Source organism: Myxocyprinus asiaticus, chromosome 25 (genome assembly GCF_019703515.2).
Source record: "Myxocyprinus asiaticus isolate MX2 ecotype Aquarium Trade chromosome 25, UBuf_Myxa_2, whole genome shotgun sequence".
NCBI classification, from domain to species: Eukaryota; Metazoa; Chordata; class Actinopteri; order Cypriniformes; family Catostomidae; genus Myxocyprinus; species Myxocyprinus asiaticus.
Genome location: NC_059368.1, coordinates 30,407,544 through 30,423,341, shown reverse-complemented (window position 1 = coordinate 30,423,341; position 15,798 = coordinate 30,407,544). Strand labels below are relative to the sequence as shown.

The 15,798-nt window shown below is 36.3% G+C and overlaps 1 protein-coding gene across 3 annotated transcripts in view; it reads left to right on the top strand.

Moving 5' to 3' along the window:
- Positions 1–11,634, top strand: part of LOC127415930 (disabled homolog 1-like) — a 296,379-nt gene extending 284,745 nt beyond the window's left edge. For all 3 annotated transcript variants that reach the window (XM_051654946.1, XM_051654944.1, XM_051654945.1), the window contains one exon: positions 8,941–11,634. In XM_051654946.1, the coding sequence (XP_051510906.1) occupies positions 8,941–8,985 (45 nt within the window). In that variant the 3' untranslated portion in view covers positions 8,986–11,634. The remainder of the gene's footprint in view (positions 1–8,940) is intronic.
- The last annotated feature ends 4,164 nt before the right edge of the window (positions 11,635–15,798 follow it).

Here is a 15,798-nt window from a genome sequence, read left to right as displayed (position 1 = left end):
AAGTATCTATTTGTCATACTTACGTAAAAATAAATATATCATCATGAAAAATTGACTAAAGTAAAAGTAGCTCATGAGAAAAATACTTAAGTAAAAGTATTAAAGTAACTGATTTAAAATTTACTTAAGTATCAAAAGTACAAGTAAATCGCATAAATTATGGAAAAGCGAATTAAACCCATGGCAACTTATTTGATTGGCGGTGCGGTGCTGGAGTTTATATTAGGAGGAATTAACTTAAGAACTGCTCTGACCAATCAGTTAGCAAGTAAATTGGCTACTCATCTGGTGCAAAATAACAAAGTAAGCAACATGAATTAAAGGAATAGTTCACCCAAAAAAAATTCTCTAATCAGTAACTCACCCTCATGCCATCCCAGATGTGTATGACTTTCTTTCTTCTGCTGAACACAAATAAAGATTTTTAGAAGAATATTTCAGCTCTGTAGGTCCTCGTAATGGAAGTGAATGGTGTCCAGAGCTTTGAAGCTCCAAAAAGCACTAAAGGCAGCATATATGTAATCCATAAATGTTATACATAAGACTCTAGTGGTTAAATCAATGTCTCTAAAGTCATCCAGTCGGTTTGGGTGAGAACAAACTAAACTGTAACTCATACTCACTGTATATCTTGCTTGCATCTCACTTACATCTTAATTTGTGCTCTGCAGAAGAAAGAGAGTCATACACATATGGAATGGCATAAGGGTGACTAAATGATGAGAGACTTTTCATTTTTGGGTGAACTATCCCTTTATTGGTGGGTTCAAGTCACATCAGAATGATCATATATGCAAGATTAGTGCAAATGAACAGCACCACAAAGTTGTAAATCTTGTGAGATTTTCTTTGAATGCTGAGATGGAGGCATGTCAATTTAAGAAGCATGGTAAGAATCAAGCAAATTGGTGACTGTACAGTTTAGATTGAATGCATTTTCTGTGCTATTGATGAAGAATAAAGCTTGCCAGAAAATAAAAACAATTTAGCTAGTTTATAGAATTTATTCACATTAAAGCCATCTTTGATTTTTAATGGGAATGACAACGAGGCTATGAGGGATAGACCTAACATCTCTTCAATGGCACAAATGGTATAAAGCTGTATAAAGCTCCTAGATCACATCTGATTTAGGGCTGCAACAGCTAATCAATAAAATCGATAGTTATTGATAATGGAAATCATCGACAACGAATTTCATTAGTTGGATATTGCAGTCTGGGGCGTAGATTCCAGGGGTGATGGGGGAGGTAACCCACCCCCCCCCCAATAATCAAAACAAGCAAGTACAGCCCTCCCAATATTTATACCATGATCAATGGAAACATGTAAATGCTTCACATTGCAACCCCCCCAAAGTTCAAGCCAAATCTCCACCCTTGTTTGCAGTAAGCACGGAGAAGCCCTGTCAGTGACGTCATTTCACAGCCAAGTGAAAAATGCGTTGCATCATGAAAAACAGCGGAGACAAGTTGAAGCGGAAAAAGCATGACCCAAAATGTCCAGCACATGAGAGCACTTTTTAAACACCTCAAAGGAGATCATAACAAGCATACAGTTTAATATGGAGCGGTTGCTGCGTCAGGTGCGTTGACAGAGTGCTTGTGCTGTTTGATTTGCAAGACTTGTTTCTTTCAGGCACATCACTTACATTTTACTGCTATTTTCTGTTTTTTTTTTTTTTTTTTATGTAAACACGTTATGAATTCAAAATCAGCCACTTATTTCGCAAAACTGTTTGTTCTTACGACAAGCGAGTCTCCGTTAAACTCTAATGAGCAAGCGTGCCAATCCGTGTCAATCAAACTGATCGCAATGGAGAAAGGGAGCACAATCATTTTGATTAAACTGTCCAACATCATACCACGATTTCAGTTTCAATATAATCAATTGTGCAGCTTTCATGGATATCAGACTGAAGTCTTAGCAATCAAGGTGTGCCGGATTTTAAAGTGTTTTCTCCTGCTCATGTAAGCGCATGTAATCAGAGACTATTTAGCAGAGACGGGCCACTTCTATTTAAATGAATGGGAGAAATTGGAATGCCCAACCAAGAAGCTCTAGTGCCCAATGGTCAACGGATGTAGAAAGGAAGGTAGTCCCACCTTTCAGGTAAAAGAGCCAATCACCTTTTAGATACAGACATTGCCTGTCAATCAACTTGATAACGTGCATGTGCATTAGCTATACAAGCCAGGAAAATTGCGTGTTTTAGTGTAATATGAGATAAAGAAGCACAATTTATGATTCCAATATTATCAGATTTTATTGCTGATTTGAAATATGTTCTTTGATCGTAATCTTGACCGACCATTTTTGAGTTTTCGGTGTCCCAACATTCAAGTAGAGAGGAGCTGCACTGAAATAGCCTCCCGAGAGCGTTCCAAAGATGGCCAACAGTGGACTGACTTGCTAGTAAGATTATTTAATACAGTGAGCACCAGGATGAGTCTTTTCAGTGCAAGAGTGAATTTGCACAGGGTTTACAGATGATTGTACTATATTAAACTGTATGTAATGCTGAATATAATGTATAATAATGCTAAGGGTCCTGATATTTCAAAGTCCTCCTGATAATGCCACATGTAATGTCTGATTTCACTAGAAAATATATACTATGGCAAACATTGTTTTACTGGATAAGCATACACACTTTTTTTTTTTTTTTTAAAGAATAGTTTAGAAAAATGTAATTGGTGAAAATACTATTTTAAAAACTAAAATATTAAAATAGTTAAATGTATGTAATCAGTGACAGTGTACAAGCATATGTACCTAACATAATTATGTATTGTTCAGTTGGGCAGAATTATTAATATTTCTATTCTCATGTTACTATTGCGCTCTGCTGGGCTGATTTTTTTTGTCCCACTCCATTCCCAATGGATCATTTTACTCTTTAATGATGAGCACTTTTTGTTAAGTTTTACAAGTAAAGGAACTGTTTCGCATATGTCCTGAAAGTAATAATAATAATAAATTCAAACGTAACTTTTCACGATTCAGGCTTTGTTCAAAGTTTTGTGAGAGTATAGAATACAGTACAGTAAATCAAACCAAATCCTTACACCCTTAATCATATCAGTTTTTTTGAAAGATCATATTTTAATAAAATACAGGAAATAAAATTTCATTTTTTATCTGATTAATCATAGAATTAATTGAAGATTTATCGATTATCAAAATAATCGTTAGTTGCAGCCCTAATCTGATTATCCACAACTCATGTGGTCTCTTGAACTCGTGAGTTCTTTGTATACTGAATGTTCTTGGACAGATATTTGATCAGTGTTTTGTCTGTGGAACACTTTAAACTGCAGTGCAGTACAAAGATGGCACTAGCGTGAATAAGGTCTATAGGCTATGAGGTGACAGTCTTGTGCAACAAAATAGCATTGCCAATTGTATGTGGCCAACACAAGAATGATGAAAATAAGACACACCTAATGTACATATCTTTTACTGGTGAAAGTGAAAAAGATTGAAAATTGCAAAACAGGCCAATTTTGTCCAACTAAAATCACTTGAACACTCATTACATCACAGTTACGACTTCTGACCTTGTAAGTACGAACTTCCCAGAAGGACTTGAATGCAGTTTAACCTAAACCACAATATAACTGAAATAGTGTACCTTAGCAACCACCCAGAACACACTAGTAACAACATACTGTATATGATGAACAGGGCCTTAGCAAGAAATTCTGGGCCCCCTGACTGTATATTGGTCAGTATTATTTTGTATTAAAAAATAAATTTTCAAATTTGTTGTGGGCCCCCTGGACCTGTGGGCCCTTAGAATCGTTGCCACCTTTCACCCTATTAGCTACAGCCCTGAACATCAATGTGCTAAAAGCAAAGAGAACACTTTATCAACCAATAAATATTGTTAGAAATTTTCGTGAGCGCTGGTAGCCTAATTATTTATGCACATTTTGTCGTACATTGGTTAAATATAAAAGGTAGCCTAAACACATTTGATAAATTTCATATGCTGATAGCACGTAACTTCATCATAACTTCCCAGCTTTCATAATGTTTAAGCCAAAACATGTCAAATGAATTCATAAAAAAAAATCAGATTTAAACTTACATGAGCAGTTTCTTGTCTTCACCAGTGGAAAAGACAGAACACGTTGTCTGGCATGTGCTTCACTTGTGATTTTGATTCAGATTCATGATTTGCGAAACGAATCATTCAGATCACTTTTTGATCGGTTCAAATGAATCAAATGTAAAAGATTAGACTCAAATGATTCGTTCATGAATCAGACATCACTATCGCCGATCTGCATGCAATTTACACCTACAGCTATGTTATTTTTTGCGGTGTTCAGACGCAAAAGTAACGAAAGTGTCTGGAGAAATTTATCGGAGTAAAAGTATTAATTTTCTCTTCAAAATGTAGTGAAGTAAAAGTCCAACGAAATATATCATATATTTTTGGCGAGTACCAAAAATGAAGTATCGGTACTTGTACTCGTTCTCAAAATAAATTAAAAAAATAATAAAAAATGGTATCGGAACATCCCTAGTTTCTACCCAAATCAACCTAAAAATGGTTTACTTACAGATGTCTTTGCATATTCGGCAGGGATATGAGAAAGTATTTTAAGAAAGTAAGTTCTGAACATTACTTGAAATCTCAAGAGGTGCTGATTTAGATCACAGGAGTTCAACTGACAAAATGGTTGGAATCTCTGCAGTGGCTCATGCTTTACAATTCATATGCATTTAGCTAATGCTGTAAAGTCTGTGAGTTCCCTTGAATCTTGTTGATTTGTTTGGCATTGTCCTGTTAGCATTCGTCTTTCTTCCCTGCTGAAAAAGCCATATTTATGCTCGTTTAGTGCTGGTCTAGCTTCTTTCTAGGGATTGAACATGATTAGCAGAGCTGTTTGAGTTAATACTTCCTGTTTAATGTATATGATGTAGCATTGTCGGTTCTGTGGTTGGCAGAATTATAGCAGTGGTTTGATTCAAATTCAGGTTGACTGAGGATGATGTTGGCATGGTCTGTGCTGTCTGCATGGCATTGTTCAGTAACAGTAAGCACGCTCACTGACTGTGACCTTCTGTTGGCATATGAGCCAGTGCTGCACTCTCTGCTTTATATTCCAGCTGTTGAGAGCGATCCCTTTCTTTCCTCCATTTATTTCATTCTCTCTACCTTTCTCTCTCTCAGTAGTTTTGACTAATCTATTTGTCTTTCTCTGCCTCTCACTTGCTTAGTCACACATTTCTTTCATCATCTAACACCTCTCTTTATGTTCCTCCTCCCACACTGCCTTTCTGCTCGGCTCTCCTCTTTTCCTTTTTTTTTCTATTTAATTAATTTCATCATCTGCTATTTTGCTCATTCACCCTCTTCTGCTCTCTAAAACACTTATCCTGTCATCTTTAGCCCTGTGTGTCCATTTGAGCACCCGCAGTGGGCGGAAAGGTCAGTAAGTGAGTGGTAATTGCTGTGTGTATTCTGATTCACAGGGTCTGATTTCAGACTGTAGGGTTCTTCCGGCCACAGTCTGGACAAACATGGACTGACAGCTCTATTGTTTCTTATCTAAGCTCCGCTTCTTTGATTCTCATTGGCCGTGTTGCTCATACCTTTTAGAAGGACAGTTTTTTTTTTTTTTTTTTTTTTTTTTTTATCATGAGAGAAATTCACTGGTCGTTAGGCTCTGCCTTTTTTGTGATATGTTCGTCTTCCGGGTTAGTAACTAGTGCTGATGATATAACCTGTTAATTTAGTGTGATTAATTAATTATAAAAAATAATGCAATTAATCATGCCCTCAACCTGTATGTACTTTCCGTATAAAGGAATGTTTTTACTATCAGAGAAATTCAAGTTTGGTGTACCACCTTGATGCAGTAGGGGGCAGTCAGAGCTCCAGCTGTACAGGCAACGTGCCTCATCAAACCAACGAAACCAGGCAGTTCAGCCTTCCAGATGTGCTTTTTCGCTCAAGAACAGCTGCACAGAGCTGGGACAAAGTCCCTTTCAAGCCAAGTCAGTTCACTTGGTGGCCATCTTCGAAACACTCTTGGGCAGGCTGGGCAGCTGTATTTTATGTAAACAAGTGGCATAAAAGTACAGCTCCTATCTACTTAAATGGGAAAAGACTGAAATTTCCAAAACTGTTCAACATATCTGAAATCAGCAGTTCAATCTGACAATAAAAAATTGTTTTTTTTTTTGTTTGTTTTTGTTTGTTTGTTTTTTTTTTTAGCTCAGTTCACACACACACACAAAAAACCTTTTTTCAGGCTGGTTCAGCTAATGCACATGTGCGCTCTCGAGTTGACTGACAGGTGAAATCTGTATCTAAAAGGTGATTGGCTGTTTTACCTGTCAGGCAGGACTTCTTTTTCCAAAGTGCCCGTCTGGCACACGATTACATAGACCAACAATTAAAAATAGCACAAAGAGAAGTAGGGCAATAATAGGGTTATGTTCAATGATATAGAAAAAAAGCAACAGCATTTTTTACTTTTAAATACACTTTTTGTGTCACCTGAATGCTTTATGTTTCCACTATACAGTGTGTGTGTGTATATATATATATATATATATATATATATATATATATATATATATATATATATATATATAGTGGAAACATAAAGCATTCAGGTAACACAAAAAGTGTATTTAAAAGTAAAAAATATTGTTGCTTTTTTCAAATACATTACATCTTATATATATATAAATATATATATATATATATATATATATATATATATATATATATATATATATATATATATATAAGATGTAATGTATTTGAATGGTATGAAATATAAAATGTATTATAAGTTATATTTAGAAATGTTTTATTATATTCTTAATTAATTTAGGGGCCATTCACAGTAAATATTCATATGCAATGAATTTGGTTAATTAATCGGCACATCATTTAATCAATTCGATGAAAATTTTTAATTGATTAACTGCCCTATTAAAAACACATTGCCCATCACTTCTGTCTTTCAGAACATGTGCACCATGCAGAGGCAATTTATGGTCCGATTAACGTGTACACATGCTGGTCAAAGCCGAGCTACAATCACATTATCTAGGTCTGTTAGTCCAACTTTGCAAAAAATTTAACTGTTATGATTTCAACCGGACAAATACTTTAAAAAGACGAATTACCTTCTTAGTCCAACTGAAATCAAACTTTAAAGTGATTTGCTGGAGAATAGTATGGCTAAGCTGGTCCACCAGTAAGACCAGCACCAAACTAGCATTAACCAGCTTAAAAGCAGTCTGGACCAGCATCAATATTAATGATCTTTCCAGTAAGGTAGACTCCCGTGATGACTTAATTTGACTGAATATGAATATCTATATGAGATACGGTCCATTGGAAGTAGAGGAAGGGGCTGGTACATTTCCGGTGTATTTGGTCACTCTCTCCAATCTGCAGCAATTTTTCTCCAGTTAGCTCTGGGGGAGCTGATGGTATCATGGAGCAAGTTAGTGACTGCAGTATTTGTGTTAAAGACCTCTGTTGCCACCTGGTGTTGAATAGGAGGAACTATGCATATTTGACAGATAGGCTGTGAATGGGAAAGCATATTTCTCAAATTTTTCCTACAGAAGGCTAAACAGTATGATGTAAATAGCAGTAAATAACACCAAATAGCATCTTGTTTACACTAAGTGCAAACAGTGGGAGATGCTAGTCTCACAAAGTGTAAACAGAAGTAGTATTTTTGTACCAAGTGTAAATTGTCTGAGCATTAGTAGGTGTAGTTAGTGAAATAGCCTTTTCCATCAAGGTTGGTTATTTGCACTTAGTATACATAGACACTACCAATTAGCACTGCCAAATAATCATTTATTTATTTTTAAGGTGATAACTAGACGCCACTCATTGAATTAAACATGTACATAATATGAAAACAATATACAGTAGTCCAGTTTGAGACATTTATGCACTGTGCATATTGCATACTTTTTTTATTTTACTTTTTTATTTATCTATTTATTTTTAAATATAGTAGACATTATATAGACAGTATATACTGTGCAGTAAGCAGCAATATACTAGTATTCCATTTTGAACATAGCCTTATTCAACAGACATTGGTGGTGTTATTTTAATTTTAAAAAAAAATATGTTACATTTCCTGTTTTTAATATATTTAAAAAATATAATACAGGGTTTTAATCACTTTTAATATAACATTTTAACCTAGTTTTCACCATGAAAATAGCCATGAAAGCTGGCATGATGTTAAATCACAAACAAGCAAAATTAGCTGTTTTTTAGTGGGATCCGTGGTGCTGTGGACTGCATGTACTCTTAAAGGATTAGTTCACCCAAAAACGAAAATGTTCTTATCATTTAGGCTACTCGCCCTAATGCCATCCCAGATGTGTATGACTTTTACTTTCACTTACAGATATGAAAGTGAAACTAAACAGGCACCACATGTGACTTTATGATGTAAACATGAAAGTGGAGATTTAGAGTTTAAAAAAAGGACTTAACTTTTGTTCTGTTTCTCACCCACACCTATTAAATCGCTTTTGAAGATATGGATTTAAACACTGGAGTCATATGGATTACTTTTATGTTTCCTTTATGTGACTTTTTGGAGCTACAAAAGTCTGATCACCATTTACTTACATTGTGTGGACCTACAGGGTTGAGATGTCCAGTCATGGTGATAAAAGGGGCAACACAGGTTCGAATCTAGCCTGTAAATTGTGCCACATTTATCACATTTCCTCCTCTCTCTCCCTAATAATTTACTCTCACTCTCTGCGATCTATGACAATAAAAGCCTTTTTCAATAAAAGTTCTGCTTTTAGACATCAAGTGGAACATCCACTCCAAAGAATGTTGTAGTGGGTGTACGAAGAGAGACTGACATAAATTTTGCAGTTTTGTTGATATTTAAGTAACCCTGGTCTTTTTGTGTTCAGGGGAAGGATCCTCTTTATGCCCAGATCAACAAAGGGAAGAAGTGAAGGATTATGGGAACTTTGCACAGACGTGATCATCGCTGTGGGAGCAGGAGACCAAGACACTGGATTCTGAGTTCGATTCCCTGCCCTGTGTGTGTGTGTGTGTGTGTGTGTGTGTGTGTGTGTGCGCGTGCAAGTGCATCTATCTGTATGTGTGTGAGAGCAAGTGAACCCATCTACTTGTGTATGAGTGTGTTAATTTGTGTTTGTGTGCTGTGACCAGTCACTCCAGCCCCAATGGTCCTCTTCTCCTAGAATCAGCCCAATGCAGCGAGGTCCAACATAGCCTTCACATAGCCCTGTCCCCCTCCCCAGACCAACACAACTTCCTCTTTTTCTCCCTGCCAGGAATGTGACAGACAAACTCTTTGTCTTTCTCTCTTGTTCTTTTTCACCGTGTTTCCTGCACATGGACTGACAGCGGGGCATCAGCCAACGTAATAACACTCCTCATAGCCTTATGAGCGCAGCTCTGCAGCCTCTCTCTCTCTTCCAATCACTGTCTTCATCCTGCTTCCTGTCTCTGCTAATTTAGAGACCACGTGATATGGGAAACTCTTCCCCCCTCCCCATTCCTCCATGCAGATCAGACCACAGTAATCGATCACGAGGTAGTCCAAGTGGATCCGTCTGTGAATTATGTGATTCATCCAGTTGGGCTTGTTTGGTATTCCTCTCCCATATATTTGAGATTCTGCTGCTAGAAAGCTATGCAGAGATAAAAACACAAACTGTAACTTTCTGTGGACCCTTCAGACAGAGAACTGACACAAGGAGCAACTTTTGCCAAATCTCTTTCACCGGAAAGACTTCGGAGCAGCTTAATTAGATTTGGGCAGGGGGCTTGGAAGGTACGAACATTGCAAAAACAAACTGGAATCTGTAATTGAACTGTTCCTTCTCTATAGCTTTTGTACACTACTAATGAAAAAAAAAAAACATGACATTGAAATGGAATTTTTATTTTATAAGTCAGTGGAGCCCTTGAAGTCAACTTTAGATGTGCTTTAGGGGTAAACATGGCTTGAAAATATGATCGTTGGTTTGCCAAACTCATTTTGTAAATAATAATAATTATTATTATTAATAATAATGATGACAATGACGATGATGACTACAAATAATAACAATGAATAATGAATAATGGTTCCGATTTTAACAGTGTTCATTCCATCCTACAGACTTCCGTGCCATAAAATAGGCTGGCCTTAGTGGTGCAAACTCCTCATGAAACCCAAGCAATATTAACATTTGTGTCCCAAACTCCTAAACGGTTTGCGTTGCCGTCTCACAGTCACAAGCATGTTGTCAGTCTCTTGACTGCAGCAGGATATGGAGACTGGAGTCTTTTTAAAGTGGCCCGAGACAAACATGTGAGACTGTTATTATGTTTTAAATGATTAAAATGGCCCAGCGTTAAGTAGATGGTGTCATATCTATGTGCCATCTGGTTCTAAGTCTGTCCTGATCTCTTCTGGTTTATCAAGAGAAAGCTGGTAACTGTGATGAAGCAAGACTGGGGTTTCTCAGTGTTCATGCTAATGCAGCTATAATAAAAATACGCACACAAATACAAATTCATACACTTCAACAGACACAAATTCACTCATAGAGACATTAAAGTCAACATGAGATTAAAATGAACCCTATATACTTTCTTGTTACATGTTTCTGGTCATATTGTGCATGATTCATCAGTGCACATTATTCCAAATAATTTTTTTCTTTTTTTTTTTTTTTCGTTATCTTTTGTTTTAATCTGATCAATTTTCTCAGCCTCTGAAACAACTTTCCTTTTTTAGGTCACGTCACTTTGGTTAATATTCAAATTGGTTAATGTTAATCAATAGTTTGATAACCATTCGGACATTTATTTAGGCTACTGTTGTAAGTAATGCAGCCTTTCTAAAATGTAGCCAATAGTTAATGCAGTAATTTAATACTGGTTAACGTTAATGTAATAAAGGGTATGTCACTAATATCAAATAACGATGGGTTTGAAAATGAAGCATTACCATTGGGATATGTTGAGATGCCATGAACAACTGCAAATTTCAAGACTCCATTATGGTATAAAACACTCACATTTCAGGATCCAACCAATTTCCTTTGGATAAGATCAAGTTCCACCCTACATTCTTTATTTGTTGAATATTCTGTTTCACTCAGATATACGTCACATTACAGACGTAAAATGGGTTATGATTGACATTTCATGTTGAATTTAAGGCCTTCTGATTCCAAATTAAAACACAATTGAATACCAGAATATCTGTCTGTAATCCAACCTTCAATTAGAGATTATCACCATCATTAATGACACCTATTTTCATTGCATCTGTAGACATTAGAGCATTTCATAACTGTGATGACTTCCTCCTATTTTATGGCCAGAGTCCTATTTTAATTTGACCTTAAAGATATTTATCTGGATTTGGGGGAATAAGGAAAATCAAGGTGAATGGGAATCCTTACCATTTGAGTTCATTTTTATTTTGCCTTTACCTCAGCTATTGATTTGGTAATTTAAAAGGACACATTATTTTTATCTTGATGATAACATCATTCTACAGTGGATTTAGAGGTTTTTTTTTCTCTTGATTTATGTAACCCACCATGTAATACTGTTACCAATAAACACATCCCAAAATGTGTTCTGCCTCTCTTTAGCAACAAAGTCTCAGTTAAATGTTACACTAACCACCTTATTATAACTCTTTTGTTTGTGGAAAAAAATAATGGCTTACAAATACACTTGCAATATATTTCTACAATTTTTACAGTAGAAAACAAAATCTTTAGATTTTTCTGTAATGCTGCATCCATGCCATTAGGTATCAGTATAAAGTCAAAATCTTGATGCACCTTTGAAAATTTTGTAGACACTTTGCCATGACCATCCCTGTATTGTCAGATTATGAACACCACTTACTGTAATGCTGAATAAATGAATGCCCTTTGAATATACAGTATATTAAAAGAATAGTTCACTCCTAAAAAAAAAAAAAAAAAAAAAAAAAAATTTGAAGATTTAAAAAATATATCTCATCTCTGCAGGTCCTTACAATGCAAGTGAATGGTGGCCAGAACTTTGGAGTTCCAAAAAGTACATAAAGGCAGCATGAAAGTAATCCATCCAAATTCAGTGGTTAAATCAAAGTCTTCAGAAGCAATATAGTAGGTTTTAATCAATGTTAATCATAAGTATTTGTGGCATAATGTTGATTACCACAAAAAAAATAATTTTGACTCATCCCTCCTATTAATAAATAAATAAATAAATAAATAAATAATCTAGATTAAAGTAAAGCACTTTCAATGGAAGTGAATGTGGCCAATGTTTTGAGGGTTTAAAGGCAGAAATTTGAAGCTTATAATTTTATAAAAGCACTTGCATTAAAGGAATATTCCGAGTTCGATACAATTTCAGCCCAATCAAAAATTGTGAAAAATGAAGCAAAAATCTGGGTTACAGTGAGGCACTTACAATGGGTGAATGGGGCAAATCTGTAAACTTTAAAATGCTCACCGTAAAAGTATAGCCACAAGATGTAAACAATATGTTAACGTGATTTCTGTGTGATAAAATCACTTGCTAACCTTTTCTGTGTAAAGTTACAGCCAATTTAAAACTTCGCTGCCATGACGATGTAATGTCAACAAACCCTAAAATGACTGTATCAATGGCGATTTAAACAAAATTACAGCTCAAATAATACATTAGTTTTGACAAAAGAATTAATGCAAGTACTTTTATAAAATCTATTTTATAAAAATATTAATATATATGCCTTTAAACCCTCCAAAAATTGACCCCATTCACTTCCATTGTAAGTGCATCACTGTAACCTTGATTTTTGCTGTTTTTTTTAAAGGAGGGGTGAGTTGAAATATTTTTTTGTGGTAATCAACATTATGCCAACAATGCTATCGAGTGAGCTTAAATTGTATTGAATCCGGAATATTCTTTTAAGTCTTTTTTTTATTTTTATTTTTTTACTATATAAATCCAACTTTGAACAACACCGACCAGTAGGTGGCAATATGCACAAAGAATGCGAATAGCCAAAAAACAAAAGAATAAGAATGTGGGAGTGAAAGTGGAGATTTATAGTAAAAAAAAGGACTTAAATATTGATCTGACACCCACACCTATCATCTCGCTTCTGAAGACATGGATTTAACCATTTGAGTCGTATGGATTGATTTTAAGTGGTCTTTATATGCTTTCTGGAGCTTCAAAGTTCTGGTGAACATTCACTTGCATTGTATTCAGAGCTGAGATATTCTTCTTAAAATATTAATTTGTCATTCTGCATAAGAGAGAAAGACATACACATCTGGGATGGCATGAAGGTGAGTAAATGTTGCAAGAATTTTCATTTGTGGGTGATATGGTGTTCATATGTTGATTTCCCAGTTCTCTAATCCTTGGTCAATATTATAAAAAAAAATCATGATTTTGCCCCACAGCTGTAACACAGAGGCATCAATGCCACTCACAAGAGCCCTTAAGCCACTGAGAAGTTTAAAAAATGTTGTGTATATGTTGTGGAAAACCCTTTGGACTTTTGCTTTACGTTTGCAAATTTGCCTTACAATTGCAAAGAAACGATTGCAAGCAAATTTCCTTCTCCTCTCCTTTCTTCATCTTATAATCATACTACATTAAGAGAGACAGAGGAAAAATGTAATGATGAACTTCTGTTTAAGAGGTTGAATTATCTAGCCACACAATCTAAACTATATACATAAGAGTGAATGCAATCTGAACTGGACTTTTGCTAGATGAATAAGCACATTTAGACAGAAATGTACACACACAAATTCACTCCCACTTGCTCATGTGGAAAATTAGGTTTGATGTACAGTACAAAGCAAACTGGTCATACTGTAGTTGTCATACTTTAGCACATAATAAATATCACTAATAATTTTAAGACCAGAGGTCATCACATGACCTTTGAGCTTATTTTCATTCTTAGAGTAATACGATTTATTCTCCCTTGTCTGGTTTGCTTTTAACGGATTGAATATTTGCACTAAGTTTTCATAACACCTGCCACACAGTGTGGCTATTTGCACTCCAAACGTCTGGTCAAAGTCTAGTCATGCCTGTGCAGCTGCTCTCTACTTGAAATGGGGGACACTGAAATATCAAAAACGGTTGATGAAGATTACGATCAAAGAACGTATTTCAAATCAGCTATAAAATTTGATAATATTGAAATCATAAACTGTGCTTCTTTACCTCATATTACGCTAAAACAGGCAATTTTCCCAGCTTGTATAGCTAATGCATATGCACATTAGCGAGTTAATTGACAGGCGATGTCTGTATCTAAAAAGTGATTGGCTCTTTTACCTGTAAGATGGGACTTCCTTTCTACATCCGTTGACCGTTGGCCGTTAGAGCTTCTTGGTTGGGCGTTCCAATTTCTCCCATTCATTTTAATAAAAGTGACCCATCTCTGCTAAATAGACTCTGGTCTGGTGCAAACACTTAAATTGAAAATAAACTGTGCACCTGCCGCTGCAGTGTCATGGTGTGTTACAATGGTGTGGATGTGCTTTTTTTTTTCCGCAATGGGTGAAAGGTGCCATGCATTGTTCCTGGCAGGCTACTCAGCCTTACAGGCTCCATTTGATCATCATGATGGCGCTGCGGATGGCCGCCTCGGTGTGGAGCGCTCTATTGTTTTGTTGTTTTTGTTTGTTTGTCCTGTGTTTAGTAATCTTTTTCCAGTCAGTTTTAACAGAGACGAACTGCTGAACATTCGACAGCATATACCAGACAATCTTTTCACGGTTTTGAATATTCAGACGTTTTGCTGGACATTTTAGTTGGAGGCGTGGCTGTGTTGTTCTAGAGAAGCAGACGAGGGAGACGAGCATGCGCGCTGGTCAAGCTCCGTCGGCGCGGTTTTCGAACAGCGCTGCCGAGTATTCATCTTGCGAATCTCCGCTCTCTTCCTAACAAAACGGACAAACTACATTTCCTCACCCACACAAACAAGGACTTTTCAACCTCTGCTGCCTTGTGCTTCACAGAAACCTGGCTGAGTGAAGCCATTCCAGACAGCGCGTTACATCTGCTGGGCTTTTATCTGTTCAGAGCGGATCGCATCGCAGAGTTAACTGGGAAAACGAGAGGCTGTGGAACATGCTTTTACATCAATGAAAGTTGGGGTACAGATGTAACAACATTAAAGAAGATGTGCTGTCCCAATTTGGAAGCGCTCTTTATTAACTGTAAGCCTTTCTACTTGCCGCAGGAGTTTTCCTCGTTTATTCTGGTGAGTGTTTATATCGCGCCAAATGCGTGTTTGAATGCCGCGCTGCAACAGCTGGCTGATCAAATCACAGACACGGAACAACAATACCCAGACTCAATTAATATTATTCTTGGGGATTTTAACAAAGCATACCTCACACGTGAACTGCCCAAATACAGACAGCACATTACATGCCCCACCAGAGACAGAAATATACTGGATCACTGCTATACAACAATAAAGGAGGCATATTGCTCTGTCCCTAGAGCAGCTTTGGGACTCTCTGATCACTGTCTGGTTCATCTTCTTCCAAACTACAGACAGAAACTAAAATCTGCTAAGCCTGTAGTAAGGACTGCAAAGAGATGGACCAATTAAGCAGAGCTGGAACTACAAGCCTGCTTTGACTGCACTGATTGGAGTGTCTTTGAGGCTGCAGAAACCAATCTGGACGAGCTCACAGATACTGTTACATCATATATCAGTTTCTGTGAGGATATGTGCATCCCTACTAGGACTTATTTAACGTTTAACAATGACA